This window comes from Nesoenas mayeri, assembly GCF_963082525.1.
Source record: "Nesoenas mayeri genome assembly, chromosome: 1".
Lineage (NCBI taxonomy): Eukaryota > Metazoa > Chordata > Aves > Columbiformes > Columbidae > Nesoenas > Nesoenas mayeri.
In genome coordinates, this window is record NC_137541.1 from 141,402,831 (window position 1) to 141,426,579 (window position 23,749).

Sequence of the window (23,749 nt, forward strand, 5' to 3'; positions counted from 1 at the left end):
TATATTGGTACTTTCTGTGCAGGGTTTACCCCTTCACTTATCAGTGCAACCTCCTTGTCTGGCTACTGTAAACCAGTAGTAATTAAAAGGAGAATTGAAGTTAGCTATCTGCATATATGTGTTGAAATGTGTGTGGGACACAGGAAGAAAAACCAAAGCCAAATGTGTTACTATGGACGGTGAACAAGATTTCCTGCCTCACATAGATGCTAACACTGGGATATCATGAGCTAAGAGTTTATCAAGCTCTAGAAACCACTTCTTCTTTCAGAAGTAATAATAACTAATTATTCAAAGTGTAGTGTTGTGCCAGTATTGGTGTTGTGATATTACTGAGGGCTCAGGCTCTGGTTGTGATGAGCTCATGCCAGCAGTTGTGTGAGAAGAACAAGGTGGCAGTGGTCACCTGAGAGGATGCTGGGTGTAGTAAGAGCCAGATTCTCCCACTTCCTCCTTAACCCTAAGCGCATTGGCACATAGGTAGGGAGTGATACAAGAATATCTTGTAGATATATCTACAAGTAGGTAAGTCTCTGAGCAAGAGACAATTTTCTTAAATGGCCAGAGTTGCTAAGCGGACAAGTTTCCTTCTGCGTCAGTATCAGTGTCAGTTACTGCTGTTCTGCTGGGGAGAGTCAGTGTGCCGAGACCATCCTGCCACAAGCTGGGAACTGTGGGCTGGCTCTGGTAGCTGCCTTACGCAGTTCAGCAGATGAATAGGAACTTGGTCACTCAGGTGCCAATAGACTAGTCCTGTCATGACGGTACGTGGTTTAGCACACAGCAGGAGTGTTGAACTCATGGAGGGCTGCTGAGACTTGAAACGAGTTCTTGGCCTCTTAATACTAACCCATTCCACTGGGGAATGGAGCTTTCTAGATTCAGTGACATTGCTCAGGAGGTACTTTGAGCACTGTGCTGGGGGAACTTATGCTATTGGTTTGGTGGGTTGTTTCCTATCAGCACAGGGAACTAACAGTCTACACAGGAGCTTGTGATGGTGCATGCAAGGCCACTACTTGTGGACCAGGTGGTGATTTTGTTTGGTTGGTTTTTTTTGCAGGATATTGTTGCTGTCTCATCTGTCATGAGTTCTACCCTGCTGCCAGGTGTAGCTTGTTGGGTCCCCTGGCCAAATGCTACGCTGCAGAACATCTTAGTTGTCTGGGAAAAGCTTTAAATGCTAGCTGTATTCTACTTCATATATTTGCCTGTTGCTTCTGTCCTCATTTTTATACATGATTTGGGTGGAAACACATTCTTGTTCTCTCTCTGCAACCACCACTTCCTCCTCTGTTGGCCATAATCTAGCAGCTCATGCAGACCATGACTTCCAGTGCTGTCTGAGTAGGCTGGAGAGCTTTGGCAAGTAGCCCCCACAGTGCCTGTGGCTTTTATGAACACATCCCAAACAGGCTTTTCTTAGATATTTCAGGTGTTAGTAGCAGGGGCCCTTTTCAATGGTTTTATGCCATGTTCAGGGTGTGTTGGCAGCTTGCATCGACACCTGTGGTGGTGCACTTAGCATCTTGTCTGCATCTAAGCCAACTGGCTCAAGGGCATCATATAAGAGGTCCTGACTTTGGGGCAGGCAGGTGTCCCTCAAGGTAAGTGTGAAGTTATCCTGGTGACTCAGCTTGCTGCTTAGGATCCCAGGGAAAGCAGTTGTGTTGTCATTCTTCACATGAGATGGGAGCCAGGACCCTTCACTTTGTTTCATTCCAGTGGCTGTACCAGGCCAGTGATCTCTTCTGTTGGCTACCAAAGATGTTGCTAAAGGCAGAGTAGAGCTCCTGGTGGGAGAGTCCTGGGCTAATATGTTCAGCACTGGCTACTGAGCAGTTGGCTTACGCTGTGGAATGGGGAGATTTAGTGAACCTGTACATTCTTATTAAATGTACAAGTGTCTATACTTCAGAGATCAGTGGTCTGAGTCAGCACAGTAGTTATGTATGATGTAAAATCACTTTGTTATTTTAAATGTTTTTTGTTTCACTTATTTTTCTTGTAATGTTACAAAGTAAATAGCATAACATTTGTTTTCTTGGTGTTTTGATTGTGATGTAGCAAATTATTGTCTTGTCCTCTCATTTACAACCTGTTTGGAATTCACATTTCTCTAATATTTTATGATACAGTTTCCATTGCCTTTCACTATAATTTCGGAGTTGGTCATAACCATATGCAGTGTTTGAGGTGACTGTGTTAACAGCACATAGCATAAAAGTAAAATAGAATCAGAGAATCATTTTGGTTGGAAGAGATGATCATCAAGTCCAACCATAACCTAACTCTAGCACTAAACCATGTCCCTAAGAACCTCATCTAAACACCTTTTAAACACCTGCGGGGATGGCGACTCAACCACTTCCCTGGGCAGCCTGTTCCAATGCTTTGCAACCTTCTCTGTGAAGAATTTTTACACTCTATGTTAACCTGTAATGTTTCTTTAATAAAACCTTCTATTGCAAAGTTCTATTTTTTTGGTCTATAGGGGCTTTTATCCCAGCTGTACTTAAGAAATTAACTTGGACAGTTGAAGTGCATGTGTACAAATTGTTCTGCCTTGGGCAGCCTGACCGGCTTTATTTCTTACAGTGCGTGACGCCTGAGAGAGAGGCAGCAGTGACTAACTTTCCTTTTTTTTTTTTTAAACAAACTGCCTGGAACTAAACCCTCCTCAGGTTTATGTGGAAAACCAGTTATTTATTTTCAGAACAAATAATACAGTGAGTAGGCAGACCCTCTTCTTTGACAACCATTTTTATTTCTGGATTGCTTGTGGCTGGAAGGATGGTATGAATGCATGGGTTTTCAGTGTGTTAATCTAATGATTTAGTTGTGTGAGTCATCTGAGTGAACTGTAGCTGAAATGCTTTTTAGGTGTTAGCAGGTGCTAACAAAGTCAGCAGGTTCATGCTGATGTACAAACCAAGATTAATGGGCAAAGAGAGATTTTTGGTTCCTACCAGTGACCTCAAACTGAGATAACCTGTGAAAAATTGTAAGGCCTAAGTGTTTTGAGAGAGTCTTATTTTGTATTGATGCTGAAACTTCAGCTCAGCAAAGTCTCTCTGGATCATGTGCCTGGGCATCTACACTGAACCAAGGAGACACAGTTTCGTTGTGGTTTTGGGGAGAGGGGTACTGGAGAGTGTCTGTTCAGCTGTGTGAAAGGCACTGAGATGTCTGACAGGCTGTGAGTACAGGGATTGGAAAAGGCTTCCATCTCCAGGCTGCCAGGTTTGATTCAGCAGAGACAAGGAAGGACTGAAATTGCCGCCATCTTTCTGGTGATGAGTGAAAAGCGAATCTGTCATCTCAGCATATTTCCTACCAGTGTGTCTGGCAGCCCCTTTGCTTCTGCCATGAGTGATACTAACAGGGTCTTGTGTCCAAAACTGCCAGCCCAAGGAAACAAGGGCAATGGGACTGTGAACCTTGAGGTACCCTGGCCATGCTAGCATTTTCTGCATAGACGAGATGTAAGGAGCGCTGCCTGGATGATGTGCTAGTAGCATTCAGGGTGTACCTTGGTCTGTCCTTATGGAGGCAAAAGCTCTGACTCCAGAGCTGCTCAGCGGGCACCTCTCATCAGCCCTACTTTTTGCTTTGTTTTATGGGTGGAAGGAGAATTAAATTGTAGGTGTCTGTAATTCTTAAACTTGAAACTTTTAAACTTTAAACTTGAAATCTTCAGGACACTTTGTGCCTGTGTGCTGGGTCCTGCATTATTACTGAGATCTTTTGCTCTCCCTTGGAAGACTGACTGCCTCACTCGATTTGTTTCCTTTTTTAAAATTATTTCTATTTTAAATTTTGCCTGGCCTCTCCATGCTTTTAGGGCACACATTGTTCAGGTGATAATCGTTTGTGCTCAGCCAGGGCATTAGAGTGGATTTTGTTATTGCTTGCTGTGTTAACTGCTGAAACTTGGCAGTAGCGCGTGGAAGCACCCAGAAGGAGCGGCCGACTTCAGTTAACAGAAGTTTTGCAGAGAGCACGTTCAGCTGAAGCAGAACTTCACAGAACTGCAGCAACTCTCAGCCCCTCCTCAGCAAAGCAGTTTATAAGGTCAGAACCAGAAGGTCACAGTTTTTCACCTGTTATTACTTCCTTTTATTTGTCCCTGAACAGGAGCTGGGGCAGGCACAGGTGTGTGCTATAAAGCAGGTAGATGGTTCCTGGGATCTAAGAGTTGTGATATTAAATTTAACTGTTTCATCCCTGGGAAGGAGCAAGCACCCCTGAATGTTAGCATCATTTGAAGGGCATTGGGTGGCTTCTGTGAAATGCATTTGGATCGTTTCAGATCAGTTCCTGGCATGGGTTTGTCCTCTGCTGCCTTTGGGTCCTGTAAAGAGCCCAGAAGTGTGATTGGCTCAGAGGAGCTCTGGGGCCCTAGGCCAAATATGAGGCTTGTTGAGAGGTTTTGTAGAGGTGCAGCTCCCTTTTCTGTGGTTTATCCTACAGGCAAACCCTGGGATAGTAGGTGTGTTTCCTAAAATACAGAGTGCTTTGGAATACCTGACCTCTGTCTGAGTGCTTGGTGCCAAGTACCCCCAAATCCTGGATCCCCTTGGAAAAGGATCTGGTGCTTTTAGAACTGGGTTCTCCAAGCTGTCTATAGCTGGGACCTCAAGATGGGGGCGCCCCAAATCTCTTGGTAGTGCTGAAATCCTTGGTCTTGGTTCTTCTGCAAGGCACCACATGTGTTGTGATGTGCCTGGGGTAAGGGATGTCCCTGATTTCCTGCTGGCTGTTGTTTCTTGTCCAGCAGTGCTGTGCTTCAGAGACTGAGGTTCTTGGAGAGAAGGATCCTATCTACGTACTACAGGCTTGCCAGCTCTTAACTGGTTTTACTGGGAGATAGGTGGCAGCTGACCCACATAAAGCTAATTACATATGAAGAGATCACCCTGGCACCTGGTTTTGCATGTTATACAATATGTGGCATGGTTTTATGATAATCAAGTGTTCCCAGTACAGTCTGTGTGGATTGTCAACAATCCAATAAAAGCTAATTGAGGAAGAAGAGTTCTGCTGTAGGTTTTAAGTAAGCTGAGGTTGTTCAGCCTAGCCTGGGAAAATTATTTGCACAAAATCAGGGGCTTTTAAGGACTGAAATAGCACAAGTGAGCAGGAGTTGGGCAAAGAGAGCACACACCTGTAGAACCATAGAATACCAGGCTGGAAGGACCCACAGGGATCATCTGGTCCAACCTTTCTGACAAAAGCACAGTCTAGACAAGATGGCCCAGCACCCTGTCCAGCTGAATCTTACAAGTGTTCAGTATTTGGGAATCCACCACATCCCTGGGGAGATTATTCCAATGGCTGATTGTTCTCATCACGGCAAATTTCCCTCTTGTGTCCAATCGAACTGTCCCCAGCAGTAACTTGTAGCCGTTGCCCCTGGTCTGTTTCATATGACTCCGGTAAGAAGGGAGTCTCCATCCATCTTCTCTGTAACCACCCTCAGAGGTGGCTCATTCCCTAACCCCGGGAAGGACAGGCAGTGGTGGGAGTCGATGCCACTCTGCTAAACCTGCCCCATGTCAGGGGTGTGGGCTCCACTGTGTTGGGCCTTTTTCCTGGCTCTTGGCAAAGCCGAGGGTCATGCCTGGCCTGTGCCAGCTTAGGCCCTGGGCCAAATTGCAACCAGAAGCCCAGAAGTGCTGATGCTCCGAGCTGTAAACCTGTTAGCTGGTGTGCTTTAGTGCAACTGTTTGTGCAAACACAGACCTGAAGGTTCTTGCCCCTAACTGTACGTATGTCTCTGTCTCCGCTTTTTTTTTATTAGTATTTTTGTGTGTCTCTCTAACCCTGAAATGCAGGTGTCCTAGATCAACAAGAAGGGAGATTAAAAATTCACTTTAATGGCAACAATTATAGTTAACTATATTGAGCCAGTCTGGCAGAAAGAACAACATGTCCAAACTGGCAGTTTATAGCGTAAAGTTTGATTAGGCAATAAGGAAAGCAATACCTTCCTCAGGAGAGTAGATTTTACACAGGCAGTACAGCACAGACACAAAAAAATAATAAAAATCTTGAAAGCAATGCTAATTTTAATTTTGTTTGATGTCACATCTTAACTCCGCCGTTTCCCCCGGACTCCCCCAGCCTGCTCCCACCCGGGGCTTTTGACTGGTCCGTTACCAGACCAAGACTGTGTCAGCAGCAGCTTGTGAAAGGCAGTTTTAGTATCAAGTCTGTTGTGTCCCAGAAGTTTGGGTGCTATTGCGCGAGCTGGCTGGCCAGAAGGCTGTACCAGCTTGTCCTGGGTGGCAGGGGTTTGGGGCTCAGTGTTTGGAGTTTTTGATTTTTGGTTTTTTTTTTTTTTTTGTGTTTGTGTGTGGTGCAGATTGGATTTGTGTGTTTGGTTGGTGGATCCCCACACACCTGCAGCCTTTTAATGCTATAGCTCTATTAGGGCTGACAAAGCACAGCAGCATATCTAAAGGGGTGGCAGGGTTGGTGCATGTCTGGCCCTATGGGGGGGTTGGCATGGTGAGGGGGAGAGGGCGAGAGGAGGTGCATGGGAAGGAAGGGCAAGGTTTAGAGCTTTGGTGGAAGAAGTGGGCTGAGGGCTGTGACAAATTGGGTCTGTGGAAATTAGTGCGTGGCTGCAGGATGTGTGGCTGGGGGAGCTACTGCCATTACTGCCTGGTTAATTAGTGATCAGGACTGGCCATCCTACTTTCACTGGTTTGATACTAGAAGGTGATGATGAGGGGGTGCTAAAGGTATGTTTTTGCTTTATTTCATAAGCCATTATTATGCACCTTTTGGTAGTTGCTTGCTGAAGCCAACACAGGCACCATTAAGTTTTCTACGTTTGCCTCAATCCCTAGAATAAGCCATCAGCTTTGTCACCACTGTGTTCTCAGACTTTAATCTCATTTTAATTCACTATATGAGAACAAATTATTTAACTGTGACTTGTGGCTTTTATAAATAAAGCAGTTGGGGGGGGGGGGGGGGAAGGGGGGATGGTGGCTGTTGTGTTTGTTTTTGTGTGGGTTTTATTGTGTTTTGTTTTGGTTTTTTTTGAACAGTCACAGGCTGCACACCTAAGAATTGACTTGTAGGGGCAGTTGATCCTATCAAACTTAGCCCCACAAGTGGTGGCAGCACTAAACCCACCAGTTGCTGGGAGCCACCATGGCTCAGCTTTTTCTGCAGCACCTGTGCATTCAGAGCTTCCTTCAGGGAGCACTTTAGTGCTTTAATCACAGCATCTTTGTCAAACGCTTGCCTCACCATAAACATCCAGCAGCAAGTGAAACAGTTGAAGGTGAGGTTTCTGCTGGCTCCTTGGGAACAGTGTGTAACAGCTGCACGTGTGCTCCCGTCACAGTAACTACACTTGTCCTTCTAGCAGATGCACCATGTTTAGCAGCCCAGTGTTGTACATTCTGATTAGGAAGGCTCTATCAAGCATCTTGCTCTAGGAGACCCATATTTTGTCGCTTCACACAGAGAAATGCTTGCTGCTACCCTGCACCACGCAGCGTAAAGTGATCTTGACTCCTGCAGGAAGCCACCCGCCACATGTTGTCACATCCAAGCAGCCCTGTCAGGCAGGGCCTGCTCTTGTTCTCCGTGCTGGGCTATGAGCCCAGCAGCAACACACCAGTTGCTGCCGTGACACTGCACTCCTGTGTGCCACTTCAGCAACCACCCCCTCTCTTAGACCTGCGGCACACACCCCTGCGGGATGCTTTACCCCACATTAAGGATAAACTATTTTTGACCTGTAGTTACTGCTGGAATGTGCAGCCTGTGCCTCCAGAGGGGGAGAATGTGCAGCAATGGTAAATGCACTGAAGACTTTTTGGGTTCCAGACTGGTGTGATCAGGGGCATGTGTGCCACAGCAGCCTCAAATACAGCTGTTAGGCAGCTCAGGGAGGAAGGAAAACAATTACCACAAAATCCCCCTCTTCTAGAGCTGATCCACAGTACTTTTACTCACAGGTGGGAGCAGCAATTTAAGGTGATCCCAACATTTGTTTCAGCTCCCTTCAGCTGAGACACTCTGAAAGTGCTAAAGCTGTGTTTTCTGTTTGAAACAGGTACAGTACTTCTTCAAGATTCTGGACAACTAACAGCCTCCATCCTCACCCAAAACAAAAGACATGCACACAGATCTGAGTGTTCATTCATTTATTTGTCCAATGTTTCAACCTGACTGAAATACAAGATCAACAAGAGCACTGTACTCCTGGCTATTATTACATGTTAGAACATAGAGTTTTGCACTTTAGACAACATTTAACACCATTCTATGGGGTACTGCATTGCTTTTATAAAGTTTAAAATAAAGATTTTTTTTTTTTTTTTCAAACATGTGACTTTGGTTTATTTCATACATTACACTTTCTTGCAGAAAAAATAAAATTGTACAACTGCATAAATATAAAATTCTTCCACCATGAAAATGGTTAAAACATTCAATAAAGACATTAGCACCGCACTGTGCGATGCCTCCAGCAGGAAAAAAAGAAAGAAAAAAGAAAAAAAAAAAGAAAAGAAAATATACAAAGCAAAGAGTTATGCCTATCACTGAGGGGAGTGATAGTCTGACCCAGTCTCTCATCCAACATACTGGAGGATGAAGGGAAAGGTGGAGAAAGAGAGAGAGAGACAGCATTCGCTACAAAGCACAGTACACAATCATCTATTCTGTTGAACTTCACTTAAGTTAGTTTCTGCTCCCACCCCTCCAAATAAAATACCCTAACACCACAGAAAAGTCAGAAGCCATATGGAGTGCTGTTAAATATAATCTCACAGGTGGGCCTTTCTTTGAAAAGGAACAAAATAATGAGAAGTATCATGCCAGTTCTAGTCCCATTGAGTATTTACACCTCGGACAGCAAAAGTCTTTGCTCACAAGAAGTAGAAAACAGATACAATACATGGCTTGAAAAATGACCAGAGTATGCACCTATAGTACTGTACACTAAATAAAATACACAAGGCAGCAATACTTAGGGGCCAGAAACACTGCTCACTACAAGTCAGTTATGGAATCATAATTTACAGTAAAAATGGGCATGTCCCAAGGCTCAATTTTGTTTTCTTTTGTCATTTACAGTAGAATAAATATTTGTCGCTATTGCTACACTTTGTTTACATTCTAACCTAGTAAATGCAGAAAGCTAGTGTAAAGCATATAGATTACGTGTAGGTCCCATACGTATGACAGTTTGTTCAAGACTAGTAGGTTTTCTTTTTTGTTCTTTTTTTTTGTGTGTTTTTTTTTTCTTTTTTTAACCTTTTTAAATGGCTAGGAGGAGGAGGAGGGGTGGGGTAGGGAAAGAGTTGTGCTTACAATCAGCTGCTTTTTATGTCAAATTTAATATCAAAGCGTCCCTGGAAGCGGTCTTTGTCGCTGTACTGGATGTTCTGCCCGTAGGCCTTGCACTCCACGCGCACCTCCATGTCGTAGGTCAGGTTGGTGAACTGCACGGCCACCAGCGGCTGCAGGTACCGCGGCTGCAGGAGCTTCCCGTAGTAGGGGTAGTATTGCAGGGCAAAGCCAGGGTAGCCACCCATCCCGTAGTAATCCACTGTGCCTATTTTGTCTGCGTCTTCCTCTCTCTAAAGAGGTGGGAAAATGAAGAACGAAATGATGACTATCACACAAACTCGACCTTCTGCAGCTCTTTTCCCCAGCAGCATCTGTTTTTCACCAAGACCATAACCTGTCTTGGGTCATCACTGATCCTCGACAGCATGAGGACAGTCCTGGTGGTGGAAGGGACACATAAGTGCTGCCTAATCAGCACCTCCCAGCATGCGTCAGCCAGGAAAAGGGCTTTTCTTTATTTAAAACCTCAAACACTTTACGCATTCGGAAGCCACCACAGCTTCCTGCTGCTCCAATGCGCTATCTTGGGCTGAAAAAATAAAGGTTTGTTGTGTCCCAGCTGCTTTGCAATGCCAAGTAAATCACCTCCTCCCTAGAGTCCTTTTTTTAGCCATCCCTGCTAAGAGCTCCAGTACAGCATTTGGAAGCAAAACTGCTACTTTTCAGGGTACCCTTTGGTGTCCAGCCCTGCTTTTACTCCTCTTTGCAAGGGCAGCACTGTCATTTGTCACCAATGAGGTTTTGATAAACTCCTGAAGAGATGGAGTTGTCCTAACTAAAAATCACTTTGCCCATCTGCAGAGAGGGGTCACTACACTTGGACAAAGCCTCAGACAGCCTGTCCCTGCAGCTTCCCCCCTCTGCTCCAGTGCATTTCAACTTACCTTGGCAGTGCAGTGCACAGGGATGAGATATGGGTTGTATTTTGCCGCAACTTCTGGAGGGAGGCTGTCATTTGCCGGAGCCTGGAAGAAACCCAAAACAAGTGCATGTTACTCACCAGACACTTCTCTGCAGCACCTTTGCAGCAGCAAAGCTGAGCAGTACCACACACGTGCCATTAACCAGAACCCCTTCTATCCCAGTGTCAGAGGCAACAGCTCTTGGTAGCGGTTCTCGGCACAGACACGCAGCATAACACAACTAGAAGCTGGGGAACTTGAACCAAGCAGAGCTGTCATCTGTTTTTACAGCTTTACTGCTGTGGATACTGAGGCAAAGCAGATCAGGCTGTTTTCCACAGTGGTGTCGCTGGGTAGAGTGTTTCAGGGCAGAGCACTCGCTAGCGGGGGGCTGGTTTGTGCAAAGCCCCATAGTGGCGGGCAGAGACGTGCTGCTGGAGGATCTGCCACCTGCCTGCCAGGTAGAAAGGCACAAGAACAACAAAGAGCAGCAGCCGCACCCTGACCTTGCTGAACTTCGGCACAGCCTACAGGGAAGGACAAAGGCCCCGAGTATGCCAGGGAAAGGCAGGAGTGTCAGCTCTGATGCAGCTCTCTGGTCTCCTAACAAGTGTGGTAGTTTTTCTTCACAACCTTGCAAATCTCAGGCCTGCTGTACACACACCTTGCGCAGCACAAGAGCTGTAGGGTTCTCTGCGGGAATGTGGAATGAAGGAAACAAGTGTTGCCTTGGATAAATGTGCCATTTCTAAATAAAACATGTAAAGTCATTCTTTCACTAGACCTTGCTTCCTAAGGTGGCCTGGAGCTCTTCGGAGCTCTGTGGCAAAGAGGAACACACCAAACCCTTCTCTTCCCCAGGCATGCACATCTTCTGTCATTCCACAACCACTGCATACCAAGCACAGCACGTTCCTGCTAAAACACACCCACTGTTTCCACCCTGGATCAGACGAGCCAAAATTCAACTTGTTTCTTTTAGCACAGGGCAGGCTCCCTTCGAAGAATGTTCCTCAAAACACGTTAGCTAGATAGCACAATTCCCTGTCCTTGACTCCACTGATGGATGGTGACAAAGACAGCTTAGCCACCATATGCACTGTTTTCCATCCAGAAGATGGAGTGGCAGGTTTTGCACACCACCTTGTTCAGTAACACATGCTCTGCCCGTGAATTCTTACAGATTTTTTTAGCATTTAAATGCATTGGGGGAAAAACACACAAGTAAAAGCTTTTCCTGTCCAGGGTAACATCCTTCAGCATTACTGCAAACATGCCTTTAGATGCAGCACAGAGCAAGCGGGTGACAGAGATATCCTATGGCATCTGGGAAACTGCATTAAATAACCAAAAGATCCCCTCACCCCTCTTGCAGTAAGAGCTGTGCCTGACTCGCAGATGTAGCTTAGGTTTTACGGACTACGTATCACTCTGATAGTGAACATTAGCCAGGACTTAATTAAATGAAGTGCTTCTAGCAAGGCAGGCAACTCTACCCTGCCTGAGGAAAGAGCTGAGTGGATTGGTGCATGACACAATGTACTGAGATCCTACTAGAGATAGAGCCAGTCTGGGGTGGTCATGTGGAAGCGTACAGGAACTTAAAATGAGTTTTATCATTTGAAGAAAATACCCTTTTACAGCAAGTCAGTTAGCAGGCACAGAAGTTACCAGATGAATAACCAGGAGTTTGCACAGTGAGGTTCATTTGCTAGCGTTACCATCTTACAGTGTGCAGTTTTCATTGGTTTTTAAAGAAAAGTATTGTTAAAGCCAGTTACTCAAATCATCTCACAATTTCTCCTCTGCAGAAGAGGTTTAATACTGATCTCTCTCGCCAGAGACAGAAAAACAGGCACAGCAAACCTGCAGCCAACTCCTCCTCCTCATCAGTAGCTTCTTCTAGAAAGGGAAGAGATACTTGCCTTAGGTTTGAAGCCGATAATTCTGTTGAGCTTGACGAGGATGCATGGTTTGCCATCCCTGTACCCAAAGGTAGGATCATTTATTCCAGAACAGTTTTCCAGCCATTCACGTTTGAATCTGCAGACCTTCTTCTGGCCCTGGGTCTCACTATATGGTCCTCTCTCTTTGTAATCGGCAGGTATCTCTGTCATAGCAGGGGAAAGAAAAGACAAAAGTGTGCAACCTGACCTCTTGCTTGTCAGGAACAGCAACATTTGGGCTTCTGTGTGCAGTTAGGATTTCCCCCCCTCATCCAAAGAGGTAAGTGACACAGCAGCCCTGCACCCAGCCACCCCCAATTCTGGGCTGGTCCCAGACCAGCAAGTTTGTGGGGCTTTTGTTTTTTAACTGGGGATTCTTACAGACTACAAGAGAACAAACTCATTTGCAATCCACTGTCTCAGAGTTGGGTTTTTTTTTTTGTTGGCAGCTTTTACAAGGGGTTTCCCCTCAGATTTTACATGTACATATTATGAGTTGATAGTCTCAATCACATTATTGCATGCTATCTATTAAAGGTTAATACCTCCCAGATGTTTTGCTGCATTGCATCAAAAAGACTGACACCAGCTTTAGCAAAGTCATCAGCAAAAACCCCATGGCTGTCAGAGAAGATCATGTCAGCACCACATGTTTTTAAGTGCCACCTGAAACTTTCTCAAAGTGAAATCTGGACGTCCCCCACCATAGAACTGCTACAATAAGCTTCTAGCTACGTCCCTGGCCAAGTCTGGTCTGTCCAAACTAATAATTTAACGAGCAGCCATATGACTGAAACCAGAGCCTGACAGTTCACCAATGTGCCGCTGGTTACAAGGAAAGGAAGAGCCAAAGACAGAGACCACCCACCAATCACTTCTCACCCTCAACTTCTGATGGGCCTGGCGCAGAGGCGCTGATCAGAGCCCCCAGCTGCAGGAAACAGTCCAGACTTACCCCCACAGTCCTGAAATATGATGCTTTCGGTTTGCTGATCAGCACTGTAGTCCTTTAAGAACTTCTCAAGGTTCTTCACATATGGGTCATAACTTTTGGGATCGGTGGCAGTAAAGGAAATTTCTGTCTTTTGTACCTGGGGGACTTGAGTCAGTCCTAAGAAAAGCAAAACCAGAAAGAAAACATTAAGTGCATCTCAGAGCCACACAGCCTCAGGGCAATGCAATGCACACCAAGAATGTAACTCATTCTAATAATTTCTAGTTTTAAGACTTCAGGACTTGCACAAAACAGCTTTAGCTCACTAGAGGGGCAGCTCTGACAGGCTCTCGTCCCCTCTTTCCAACAACAGTCTGGAATATTTGTCATGATGTTTGCATCACTAAGGAGATAAAAATCACAGAATCCAGAAAGGAGGCTAGAAGTCAAGGTTTTCCTCAAGAAAAACAATCACCCACAGGTCCCCTGCCCACTTCTGCCTCCTCCCCAAGGACAGAAGGGACGCTGTCTGCATGTGAGACCAACCACACACAATAAAGCCCCGCAGAAGCCTACTCTTAAGTATGCATGCCTAATAAGTTGACTTGAAAGTCTGCAAAACTCACTATGCATTTAGGGATAAAAATCAGAGCTGCCCGCTCATGAACCCTTGCAAGAAAAGATAAGAAGTTCCCCACATTGGGTATGGTCTCTGCTGGTTGCAATCCACATTGCCTTTGTGTGGTCTCTCCCATGCAGGACAGGTGAGACTTTCTCACTCAGTAAACTCATCAGCCTGATCTCTTTCTCTGGTCTTTTCATCACTCCATACACAGGTATTTCTGATTGCAGAAATAGCCACCTCAGCTCTTTAATCAGAAGCTCATCACTGAGCAAGTAAGTAGGAGAGATGCTTAAAAGACTGTCCCAGATTCTGTGCTGCATAACTAGCTCTACTTTTGACTTCAGGAAGATGAACAGAAAAAGAATGCATGGAGCGGGGAAGGGACTAGATACAACTAACACCCACAGATGATAAAAAGTACCGACCCCTTTGCTTTTCATTATGGGACTTGGAAATGTTTACTCCTGTGTCTAGGTCACATTTTAATTGAAGGCATTGATGCATGGCTAATACTTTAAACTTCAGTAATGGAAGCTAGAGCTCATGCTGCTTTTATGGTGGCCACCGTAATTATTAAGGTCTTGACTTCTGTTCAGTTTGTCATCTTCATTTTAACAACAACAAGAAAAATGAGCAGGGGAGCAGCATTTCCTTTGACAGCTTTCAGAACAGGCCTGTTGCCAGCAAGTTCCCCTGGTGCAGAACTCAGGCAGCTTAGCTGGCTGGCCCCTGCCCACAGGAGCTTGTGACTCCAGCAGTTTTTCCAAAGCCACTTGAGTGCTTCTGCTTAGTCCCTCCTCAAGCCAGCTCACCACTCCCCCGCCTGCTACCCACAGAGTTGGAATTTGTAACCTAGGACAAAGATTAGCTTTGTTCCCCTAAACGCAGCTCCTAGTAGCCAAAGATAGCGAGACACCCAAGTGAGTAGCTCAGGGTTTCAAGTTTTATTCCAGGAAGCAGCCTTAACCACTCAAAACTCCCTCTGGTACAAACTGACCAGGTTGAAAGTTACAAGTTTAGAAGCAACTTACTACTCCACTGGAGGGTAAGACCTAATTCCACTAAAGTCAGTGGCTTTCAGCCCCTTTTCAAGCAATTGCTTGCATTCTTACTTCACAGCTATAAATATAAAATAAATAAGCTGGGTTCAATTTTAGTAAGGGACTTCAATCCTGCCGAACCCTCCTCATGTTACCACGCAGCTGGGAAGCCAGAAGCTCAGAGTCACTCGCAGTGGCTATCTGGCACTGCAGCCTTGGTTCCTCTCCTGGGTCTGCCTTTTCCAGAGTTCAAGTTACAGGTGTGTCGTTCAAGTGTATAAATATAAAATTCAAGCAATCTTGGACAGGCTTGATGAGCTTCAGTCGGGCAGTTAAGATATATATAGTTTTGCTCAAGACCTCTACAACCAAGAGAAGTCTCCACCTCTATGTTTTGTCTTGTCCAAGGTAACACACAAACACACCCATGCACACATGTCAAAGGTGAAGGAAAGGTCAGGAATACCCACCCTGTGGGGTATAAGAGTCATCTAGCAGATTAGATCTGTTGTCTGGTTAGGAGACCCTGGTCTCTGATACCTACAGCCCTAAGCCAACCCTCTGCCTGTGAGACAAGTGACTTGGCTGGAAGAACAGACTCCCACCCAAAGCATCCCCGCCTTGCAAATCTTTGCAGCACCGAAGCCTGAGCAGCACCTCTGTCCCCCAGCCACCAGCACAAGAGAACAGCTGTTCCTGCCAGGTAGACTCAGCCCGTGGCCACAGCCAGGCTGTTTTCAGCCACACTTTGGTAATTTACAGGTACTTAGATGAACTAAACTAGACCGGGCTTTGGTAAGGCAGGTGCTTTCTTTGTTCAGGACAAGAGCAAAGTAGAGATCAGTCTTCCCACTTAGAAGCGACAAAGGAAATCTTTATGAAGATGAAAGTTCATTAAGATGAAAGGCTTGTTACAAAAATAGCTTTATCCCAATTAAAAATGTATTACTGGCTTCCACCGCAACCTCCATCCTCACGTGCCTGCAACTTGCTGGACAACAAAGCCCTAAGCACAGATCTGTCATTTCCTTCTTTGTTTTCCATCTGTACATGCCATGACCAAAATAAAAGCTTAATTACTGTCAGCAGAGCAGCACTATCACTGAACTGTTCTTAAGCAATCCTGTTTTCCCCCCCCCCCCATCAGGGCAACTGAAACAAGTAGGGGCAACCGGGGGGGAATAAAAATCAAAGCTGAGCCATTGCAGTGCTACCTACCAAGGGTTGCTAGACACCTAGGAAAGCATGTTGCTCAAATAAAGTACGGGGATGAATAAGCCTCTTGGGGCTTCGTGCACCTTCATTACCAAGCCCTATTTGGGAAAACAAATGATGCCTCAAGTGCTTTCACAGCCAGGAGTCTATAAACAACCCTCTCCTCATCTTCAGACTATGCTCTGTGTGCCAGTTTTGCATCTCGTGGTACTACCACAGCAATGCACCATGGTGGTGTGTGTGTGGTGATGCTGTTGTTCACACATGGAAGAATCAAGTAACTTATGGCTATGAAAATACTGACAAGCTACTTTTGACAATTTCTGCAATTGGCTCTTTGAGTGCATTGCTAGGAAATCTGATTCCTCTCTTAATCTGACTGACACTGTCCACATAAATTATGAGTGATGCCTTCTTGGTACCAGACACCACCTTCTGTTGGCTTTTAACTCTGGAATGTACCAAGATACCTAAAACAAAAAAGGATGTCAAGTCACTGATTTATTTTTCCAGCTACAGTTCCACTTCCAAAACACCACTGCAGATTAAGATCACATTTATTCAACTTCATTTAAAACCAGATTTTCCAGAGACTGTAGCATTCTAAGCTGCAGGAGCAAGACTTCAGGAAGAAGCATCCTGAGGGTGAAGAAGAAGAAACTAGAAGTAGGAAGTCATGCTTGTTATTAGGAATGGTTGTGTAAGTCCATAGCAACCACTGTTGCTTCATCATGCAATGCTCATTTGCAAGTACTGCATAACCTTGGTTCTGAATGAGTCTGAACACTCCTGGGATGACAGGGATGACCAGTTGAGTGATCTCTACACCATTTCTATTTACCACCCTCCTGCTCAGTAAATGAGCATAGACTTTAAAAGCCTCCATACGAAGCTATGTTCTTCCACACTTCCAGTAACCCTCTACCTCATCCCCAAAGTGCAAAAAGAAGGTGCAAGTTTTCTACAAATGCAGCAAAACCTGCTTGGCAGTTGCATCCCTGGAGCTTGAGATTCAGAGATTTTTTCCCAAATGTAGGTGGCTGAGAGGACAAGAGACCAAAGCAGAAAAGCACAACTTCACCGGAATTGGCAGACACTCCTTGGGGCTTTCCTGCCACCATTCAAGCTAAATGAGCCCAGAGTGGAACACAGAGCGGCATATTCCATGACACGCTTACTGCCCAGGCACATGGTGTCCTGGCAGCACTTGAACCAGGGACATCCGAAATCCCCTGGCTTGAGCAGAAGTTCTCCCTTCCAGCGGCCACCTAAAAAGAGCCTCTGGCAGCAGCCAGGTCTGTCTCACAGTCCTGACCCAGCCCCAGCGACAGGACGCCGTGTTCCACAGGATGCGCACCACAAGATGGCAGGATACACAGCCCAATTTATATTGGGGTGGGGAAGGGGAGGAGGAGAACAGCGTATTTTATTTATTTAAAAAACCAAAAAACAAACAAAACACCAAGTACAGTGTGTTTAAGAGTCAATATCCTCATCCTTCCTGATTAGGAAGGCAAGTCCAGTGCTTAAAGCAGAGTCCGAGCCTGCCGCACACATGGAGCTGGGGCTGTCGCAATGAGAAGGTGAACAGAGCTGTCCCTTCTCCCACCCCAAGACAAAAAGAGGAGGAAAGAAGTATCAGGGAAAGGTACAAAACTCAGCTTGCCCTGAAGCCCTGTATAACATTCCTGTGGTGTTCAATGCACAAACCAATTAGCATAGTAATGACACTTGGCTACAAAAATAGCACTTTATGGCTTTCAGTGTTATACCCATGTCAATAACTCAATAAAACATCCTGCAGGTTCTACTGCTGTTATGAAATCTGTTGTATTTCAGAACAAGAGTGATATTATAGCAGCCCCTACAGCATTTTCTCCTGCAAACCCTGAAGGGAGTGTAGTTTCCCCTTTCCCAGCCATTTTGGGCCAACATAGCAGTGACTCACCCAAGAAGGACAGACCACCGTAACAAGAACAAAACCAGGTTTTCTAGCTTCCTAGAAAATCCAGGGGTCTATCAAGCTGCCAATACACTTGGCTTACAGATCTTCCCACAAGAACCAGAAATTTGAATTGCATAAAACCCTGTTCTGTGTAGTTCACAGTCTGCAGGGGTCCCAGATCACAGAAAATTCGGGTTGGATGCTCACTGAGTGCAGGAGCGAACACGGCCACACGCGTGCTCACTGCCAGCAGCGCAGTTGTGGCCGCAGCGCAGGGGAGAGCCCTGCACAGCAGGGGAACACAGGGATCGCTGACCTCCCAAACACAGCAGCGCAGCAACTCTCCACAGCATCAGTCTCTGCAAAAGCCCACATTAAAAGGCTATTTTTGACTCGCTGTGGTCTAACGGCTGCTGTGCTACGGGACGAGGAACTGACTCAACATTAAAAGCCTCCATCGTGCCTTCCCCCTGGCTTGTCTGCATCTGTAGGAAGATCTGTCACATGGCGCCCTGCAAGGGACCCTGTGCTGTTAACTGGTAAATTACTCCTTGATTCAAAACCCTTGTTTATTGCCAACTGTCATGGAGGAGTTGGATTTTGCTCCCCTTGATTTCAGTACATGTCCTGAAAGCCCGTTACAAAGATCCCTGATGACCTTTTCTTTCTTCCTCCATTTTGATTTCTGTAGTACACGCTACAAGAGCATCTCAAAATCCAGTTCTCCTTTTTGGTTTAAAAAAAAGCCCCAGAAAAACTGGTGCAGTACACAGTTATGAGATGAATAAAACTCCTCTGCAGGCTGAAATAATACACAGAAATTTTACCACAGAGGTGCTTTGAAATGAGAATTGCAAACTGCTATTAGACTGAAAGTGAACAGTTTACCTAGAATGAGTAATTATGTGACATCAGGCTAAACAGTAGGTCTCTATCTGGATGAGACCCAAGCTCTATGGGCTTCTTCGCTAATTATTTCACGTCTGGTGAGACCACTGGGCTTCAGCCGGGGAAAAACACATTATTAAAATAACTACTCCACCATTAGCCATGTTGGCTTTTGAGATGCAGCTAACGGCTCTGGGCAGTATCAGTGACAGTTTAGTCTTTCCTGCAAATGTCAGAGCCCATTGCAGAGATGAAAACAGCCACTTTCAGTGCTTAAGACAGCATTACCTCAGCCATGCCAGTACATGAGGAAGTGCCACACACTAATACAGCACTTCCAGCCTCCGCTCCATCTTAAAAAGTGTTGGTGGAAAAGCAATTATCTGAAAAAGATGATTCTTTGCTGAGATATAACACCATTTGGTGATGGTAACGTTCCCTGTGTTGTTAGAACAGGAAATAATCGCAGCAGAGCACTGCAGACAGTGGGGCTGTAAGACACCGTGTGACACCAGAGCCAGCTTCTGCAGCTACAAGCCATCAGCCTCACAATTGTCACTTAAATACCACCGTTATTAAAAGCTTCTGAACTGTTTTACTGAGCAACTGGAGAGACAGATCGTTACCGGCCCTGGTGCCAAGCAGCCTCAAGGTCATTTGCAATGTGGGAAAGCAGCAGTTGCGCAGCTCCCCCGCCACGCTCCAAGCCGCCGCTGGCTGCAGCCGCAGTCAGGCACAGCCGCAGAGCCCGGACGGGCAGAGCGGGGAACCTGCGGCAAGGGCTCCCTGCTCCCTTTGCCCCTGCCTGGGGCAGGCTGGCCACAGATACTGCTCAAGAGATCGTTTTGATGTTGAGCGCAGATTTGTCTAGTAAAGAGAGGTTGTGCATCAGCAACTCTAAGACCCACCTTCAGCCTCCCACGACATGTTCAATTAGTAAACGCTACCGTCTCCTCTAGATCACACAGTGGAGTTCAGTGTCAGCTAATAAAACTCAGTAAACACACCTAGAATTGGTACAATCTCCTTTCTCCTTTATGCACCCTGATAAAGCCAAAATGTTAGCTTTGTCCCCTCACTTACCCATAGGAACACAGTGGCTACAAAGAAACAAAAGCTGAACCCAGCTTCTTCATACAGCTCATCTCCAAGTGAAGCCTCTTGGCTTCACCCCATCACTTCAGTTTAAGGGAAAGGAAGAGCAGCAATCCAGGTTCAACCTCCTCTCAGACAGGAGGCATACTTCATGTGATGCAACCTTTAATTCTAGCAGGATTGCGTTCAAGCCCCGGTACGGTTAACACAGAAGGCTGAGAACATACCCACCCCCTACAAATATGTGTTGCAGCAACAACAGGCTTATTTCATCCTCCTTCTTGAGGTGAGTAACCAACCCGCCTCCCCAGAACAGCTTTCACCAAGTCAAACAGGGGCCTCCTGCTTAGTTACCTGGAGGTGCCACTCGATCCTGGTATTTGGGCTCAAATTCACTGACAGTGAGCAACATCACTTGGATGGTCCCAATGAATATACCTGCCAGGCAACCGTAGAATATGACATAGAAGAGGAGGATCTTAACTGCAAGAGAAAACAAACAGAAAGAGGAATCAAATCAAGCCCTCACGGCACACATATTTCAGAGCAAAATCTCCAGCCTTTGCCACTTGCAAGGAAGAGCCCAGCACGCTGAATTCAGGTGGCAAGCCCTGTTGCAGAGGCATGCATTTAACAGTGAGATCACACCCTGATGCAAACTGAAAATACAAATCACCCCAGTTGTTTGGGGAACTGGAAGCATGAGCCCCCAAAAACCCAAAAATCCACAAATCGGGATTTGGGATCGTAAAAACACAAAGATTGAACCACTTTATTCCATATTTCAAAGGATGCCTTGGCTGACCCAACACTACCATCACACACAATCACAGGCGAGAAACTTTCAGCAAAGCAAGCGGCCAATGGCAAGAAGTCATACTACAGGTGGGTTCTCAAGGACACCCATTCACAAAGCTCTGGCTCTCAAAGCTATTACCAGGACAGTCGACAGTAAATGCTACCCTCAGGTTTACAAGCAAGTAATTAAGGCTATCACCTCCATTTAAAACAACAGGAGCAGAATTTGGGCCCAAATTAGCTCCAACGCCCAATCTCAAATGTAGGGAAGTACTGAGACATGTCACAGTACTGCAAATTCGCCAGCTTCATACGGCTACAAAGGTGCTCAAGCACTGCTCATAACAATTAAAAACTGAATTATATAATAACCAAATACCAAATTTAGTTTTGGTCTAAAGGGAGATGCCTATAATAATCTGGGGGGGTTGGGGGTGTGGAGATGAGCCTGGAGACACAGCATGGCTCAGACTCTGGGTATCAGTTACCAGTTTACAAGGATTATCTCAACTGATTAACTGCACAGTAACATGCTGTACTAGGCATCACCAGGCTGCCTACGGGAAGGATAAGCTTGCCCATGCCAAGCAACTATATGCTAATCAGGCTGCAGGAATAAGCAGGCCAGCGCAGGGGCCAGAGTACTTGAAAGACAGCCTGCTTGATCTCAGACTGCCCTCATCTAACTGCAAAGGAAGAGGAGGTGGTTTACTTGGAGGTCTTGAATTGATGAGCTACAAGGGAAGGGGAGGAAGCAGTAGGTGGAAGTATTCCTCCTCCCTCCCCAGCCCCATCGTAAGAAAAGCTGCATCAGTGGAAAAGCCTCCCAGTGGAAGCAGGCGGTTCTGGTTGTCGTCTTTTCAAGCCTATGAAAGACAGGCGAGCAGGAAGGACAGCCAGCAACACGGAGGCTGAGGGATGCTGTCAGAAAGGCACTCCATCTCTCTCATCTTCCTCACGTGCAGGGGAGGCAGCCAGGGCTGGTGGGCAGAGCTGGGTGCGGTAGTGTGGTGCTCCAGGAGTTAAAAGCACTCTTTGGTATCCAGGCAGCGTAAAGCAAATGGCTGTGACGTCAGGGACGTGTGGAAATTTTTTCCAGAGCACGGTCATAGGAGGTGCTGTTGTAACAAACCAAACACTAATGCTGTTGTCTGCAGCGTAACGCCTTTGAGTTTTGTAACATCAAAAGGCAAATGCTGGGAGGTAGCTTATTTAATCAGGTTCCCAGCCAGGATGCTCTTAATGCCAAAGACACCTGAAAGGTCAAAACCACTCCTAGGTCTCAGAAAATGCACAGCGGGTCTAGCGATCGAGCATGACAGGGTTGAACAAGAAAGCTTCCTGCAACAGGTAGGTTTATAACAGAGGAATTGGATCATCAGCCTGCATATCAACTCCACAAATAGAAATCAGTCCTAGGTGGAGAGGTACAGTCACTCTGGGAGAAGGACCTGGTTCAGCCTCCGCATTTGAAGCACTGCGCAGTTGCCTGGTGCCTCGGGAGCAGAAAATACCTATCCATGCGCACCCACAGCCCAATTCTGCTCACGTAGAAATACAGCAGAAGCCTGCTCTAGTCCACCCGCCTGCCAGAGCTAAAGCTGGCAGCTCCGGATGTGGCACCTCCAGCTGATCCATTACAACAGGAGCTGAATTCAACATCACCAGGGTGGCACACCAGCTGTGGTTGGTAGCAACTGGAAGACTATCTATTTGCGTAAAGAAAATGTTAAAAGCCTCTTAGTCTAAGTGCTATTTTGTACAGCACCTAATAAACACATCATGAGCATTTAATCACAAATGCACATACAGCCATTTCCTTCTTGCAGAGGCGTTAAAAGCCAATTGTTCTCTCTGGACGAGGTAAAATTAGCTCAGTTTCCTTTATCCAGAGAAAGGCGGGGGGGGGAAAAAGCAAAGCCACCCTGAAGTCCAAGGCAGATGACGGCTGGGAAGGCAGGCTCCCTCGACGGCGATGCTCCCCGGGCCGGGCTGGGCCAGCCGCCGGGGAAGGAGACCCAAGGACGAGGCGCCCTCGCCAAGGTCGGGCCGCCGCGGGCTCCATCCCGTGGCCGGGGGCCGACCGCGCCTCACCCCCGTCCACACCTGAAGTCACACCCACGCGGGTAGCGTCCCCCCGACCCCCGCGGGGCCCCACAGGACACCGGAGCTGGGGTAAGCGGGTCCCCCGCCCCCACCCAGCCGGGACTGTTAGCGTCCCGCCGGCCCCGACCGCAGCCCCCCCTCCCCGCCCCGGGCCGTCCTCGCCGGGGGCCGCAGCCCCGCCGCAGCCGGCGGAGGCGGGGCGCCGCGCTGCAGTGCCCGCCGCATCGCCGCCGCTTCCTGACCCGGTCCCGCCGCCCCCGGCCCGGCACTCACACCAGCTGCCCCCGGTGCGGCCCAGCAGCTCCTTCTTCTCCGAGTTCCAGATGAATTTCTTCCAGTTGCCGTCGCCGTCCTTGGCCTTCCCTCGGGCCATGGCGAACGGGCGGGCGGGAGAGCGGCGGCGACGGGAAGAGGTCTAGCCCTAGGCGGGCGGCGCGGGCAGGCCCCGGCCGGGCTCCGCGCCCCGCGGCACCAGGAAGGTCTGGGGACGCCCGGCCGCGCTGCGGGGCGGCCGGCGGCGCTGGCCCGGCGGGGAGACGGGGGAAAGGGGAGGAGAGCGACCGGGGGCGCGGGCGGGCCGAGGAAGGCGCGGAGCGCACGGGGCACAGAAGAGCCGCGCTCCCCGTCTGCCGCGCCCCTTCATATACACCGCCGGCTCCGCCCCGCCGCCTCCTCCGCCAATGGGAGCAGGCAGAGGGCCCAGGGGGCGGGGTCCGGCGGCGGGCGGGGCCCGGTGGAGGCGCGCCGGTGGAGGCGCGCCGGCGGCGGGAGCGGCATGGCGGGAGCGGCATGGCGGGAGCGGCATGGCGGGAGAGGGGCGGCGGGGCTGCGGCGCCGGCGGCAGCAGCAGCAGCACCGGTCGGTCCGGGCTGCT

At 47.4% G+C, this 23,749-nt stretch overlaps 2 protein-coding genes across 2 annotated transcripts in view; one reads left to right on the forward strand and one right to left on the reverse strand.

The window, feature by feature from the left end:
- Positions 1–8,140, forward strand: part of NME7 (NME/NM23 family member 7) — a 96,514-nt gene extending 88,374 nt beyond the window's left edge. The window contains exon 12 of the mRNA XM_080363576.1: positions 8,081–8,140. Within this exon, the coding sequence (XP_080219702.1) occupies positions 8,081–8,113 (33 nt within the window). The 3' untranslated portion in view covers positions 8,114–8,140. The remainder of the gene's footprint in view (positions 1–8,080) is intronic.
- On the reverse strand, positions 7,960–23,451 carry ATP1B1 (ATPase Na+/K+ transporting subunit beta 1). Its single transcript, XM_080363580.1, has 6 exons — positions 23,149–23,451; positions 20,326–20,454; positions 13,185–13,340; positions 12,209–12,393; positions 10,266–10,346; positions 7,960–9,611 (listed from the first exon to the last, which is right to left on the reverse strand). The coding sequence occupies exons 1-6, from the start codon at positions 23,246–23,248 to the stop codon at positions 9,345–9,347; spliced, it is 918 nt and encodes a 305-aa protein (XP_080219706.1). The 5' UTR covers positions 23,249–23,451; the 3' UTR covers positions 7,960–9,344.
- Positions 23,452–23,749: the final 298 nt, after the last annotated feature.

What these genes read in the sequence shown, in the direction of transcription:
- ATP1B1 (XM_080363580.1), bottom strand. Translation starts at nt 23,248, where the DNA reads ATGGCCCGAGGGAAGGCCAAGGACGGCGACGGCAACTGGAAGAAATTC. An exon ending in CCGCACCGGGGGCAGCTGGT is followed by an intron (nt 20,455 to 23,148) that starts GTGAGTGCCGGG and finishes TTTCTCTTGCAG; the next exon opens with TTAAGATCCTCCTCTTCTAT. An exon ending in GGATCGAGTGGCACCTCCAG is followed by an intron (nt 13,341 to 20,325) that starts GTAACTAAGCAG and finishes TGCTTTTCTTAG; the next exon opens with GACTGACTCAAGTCCCCCAG.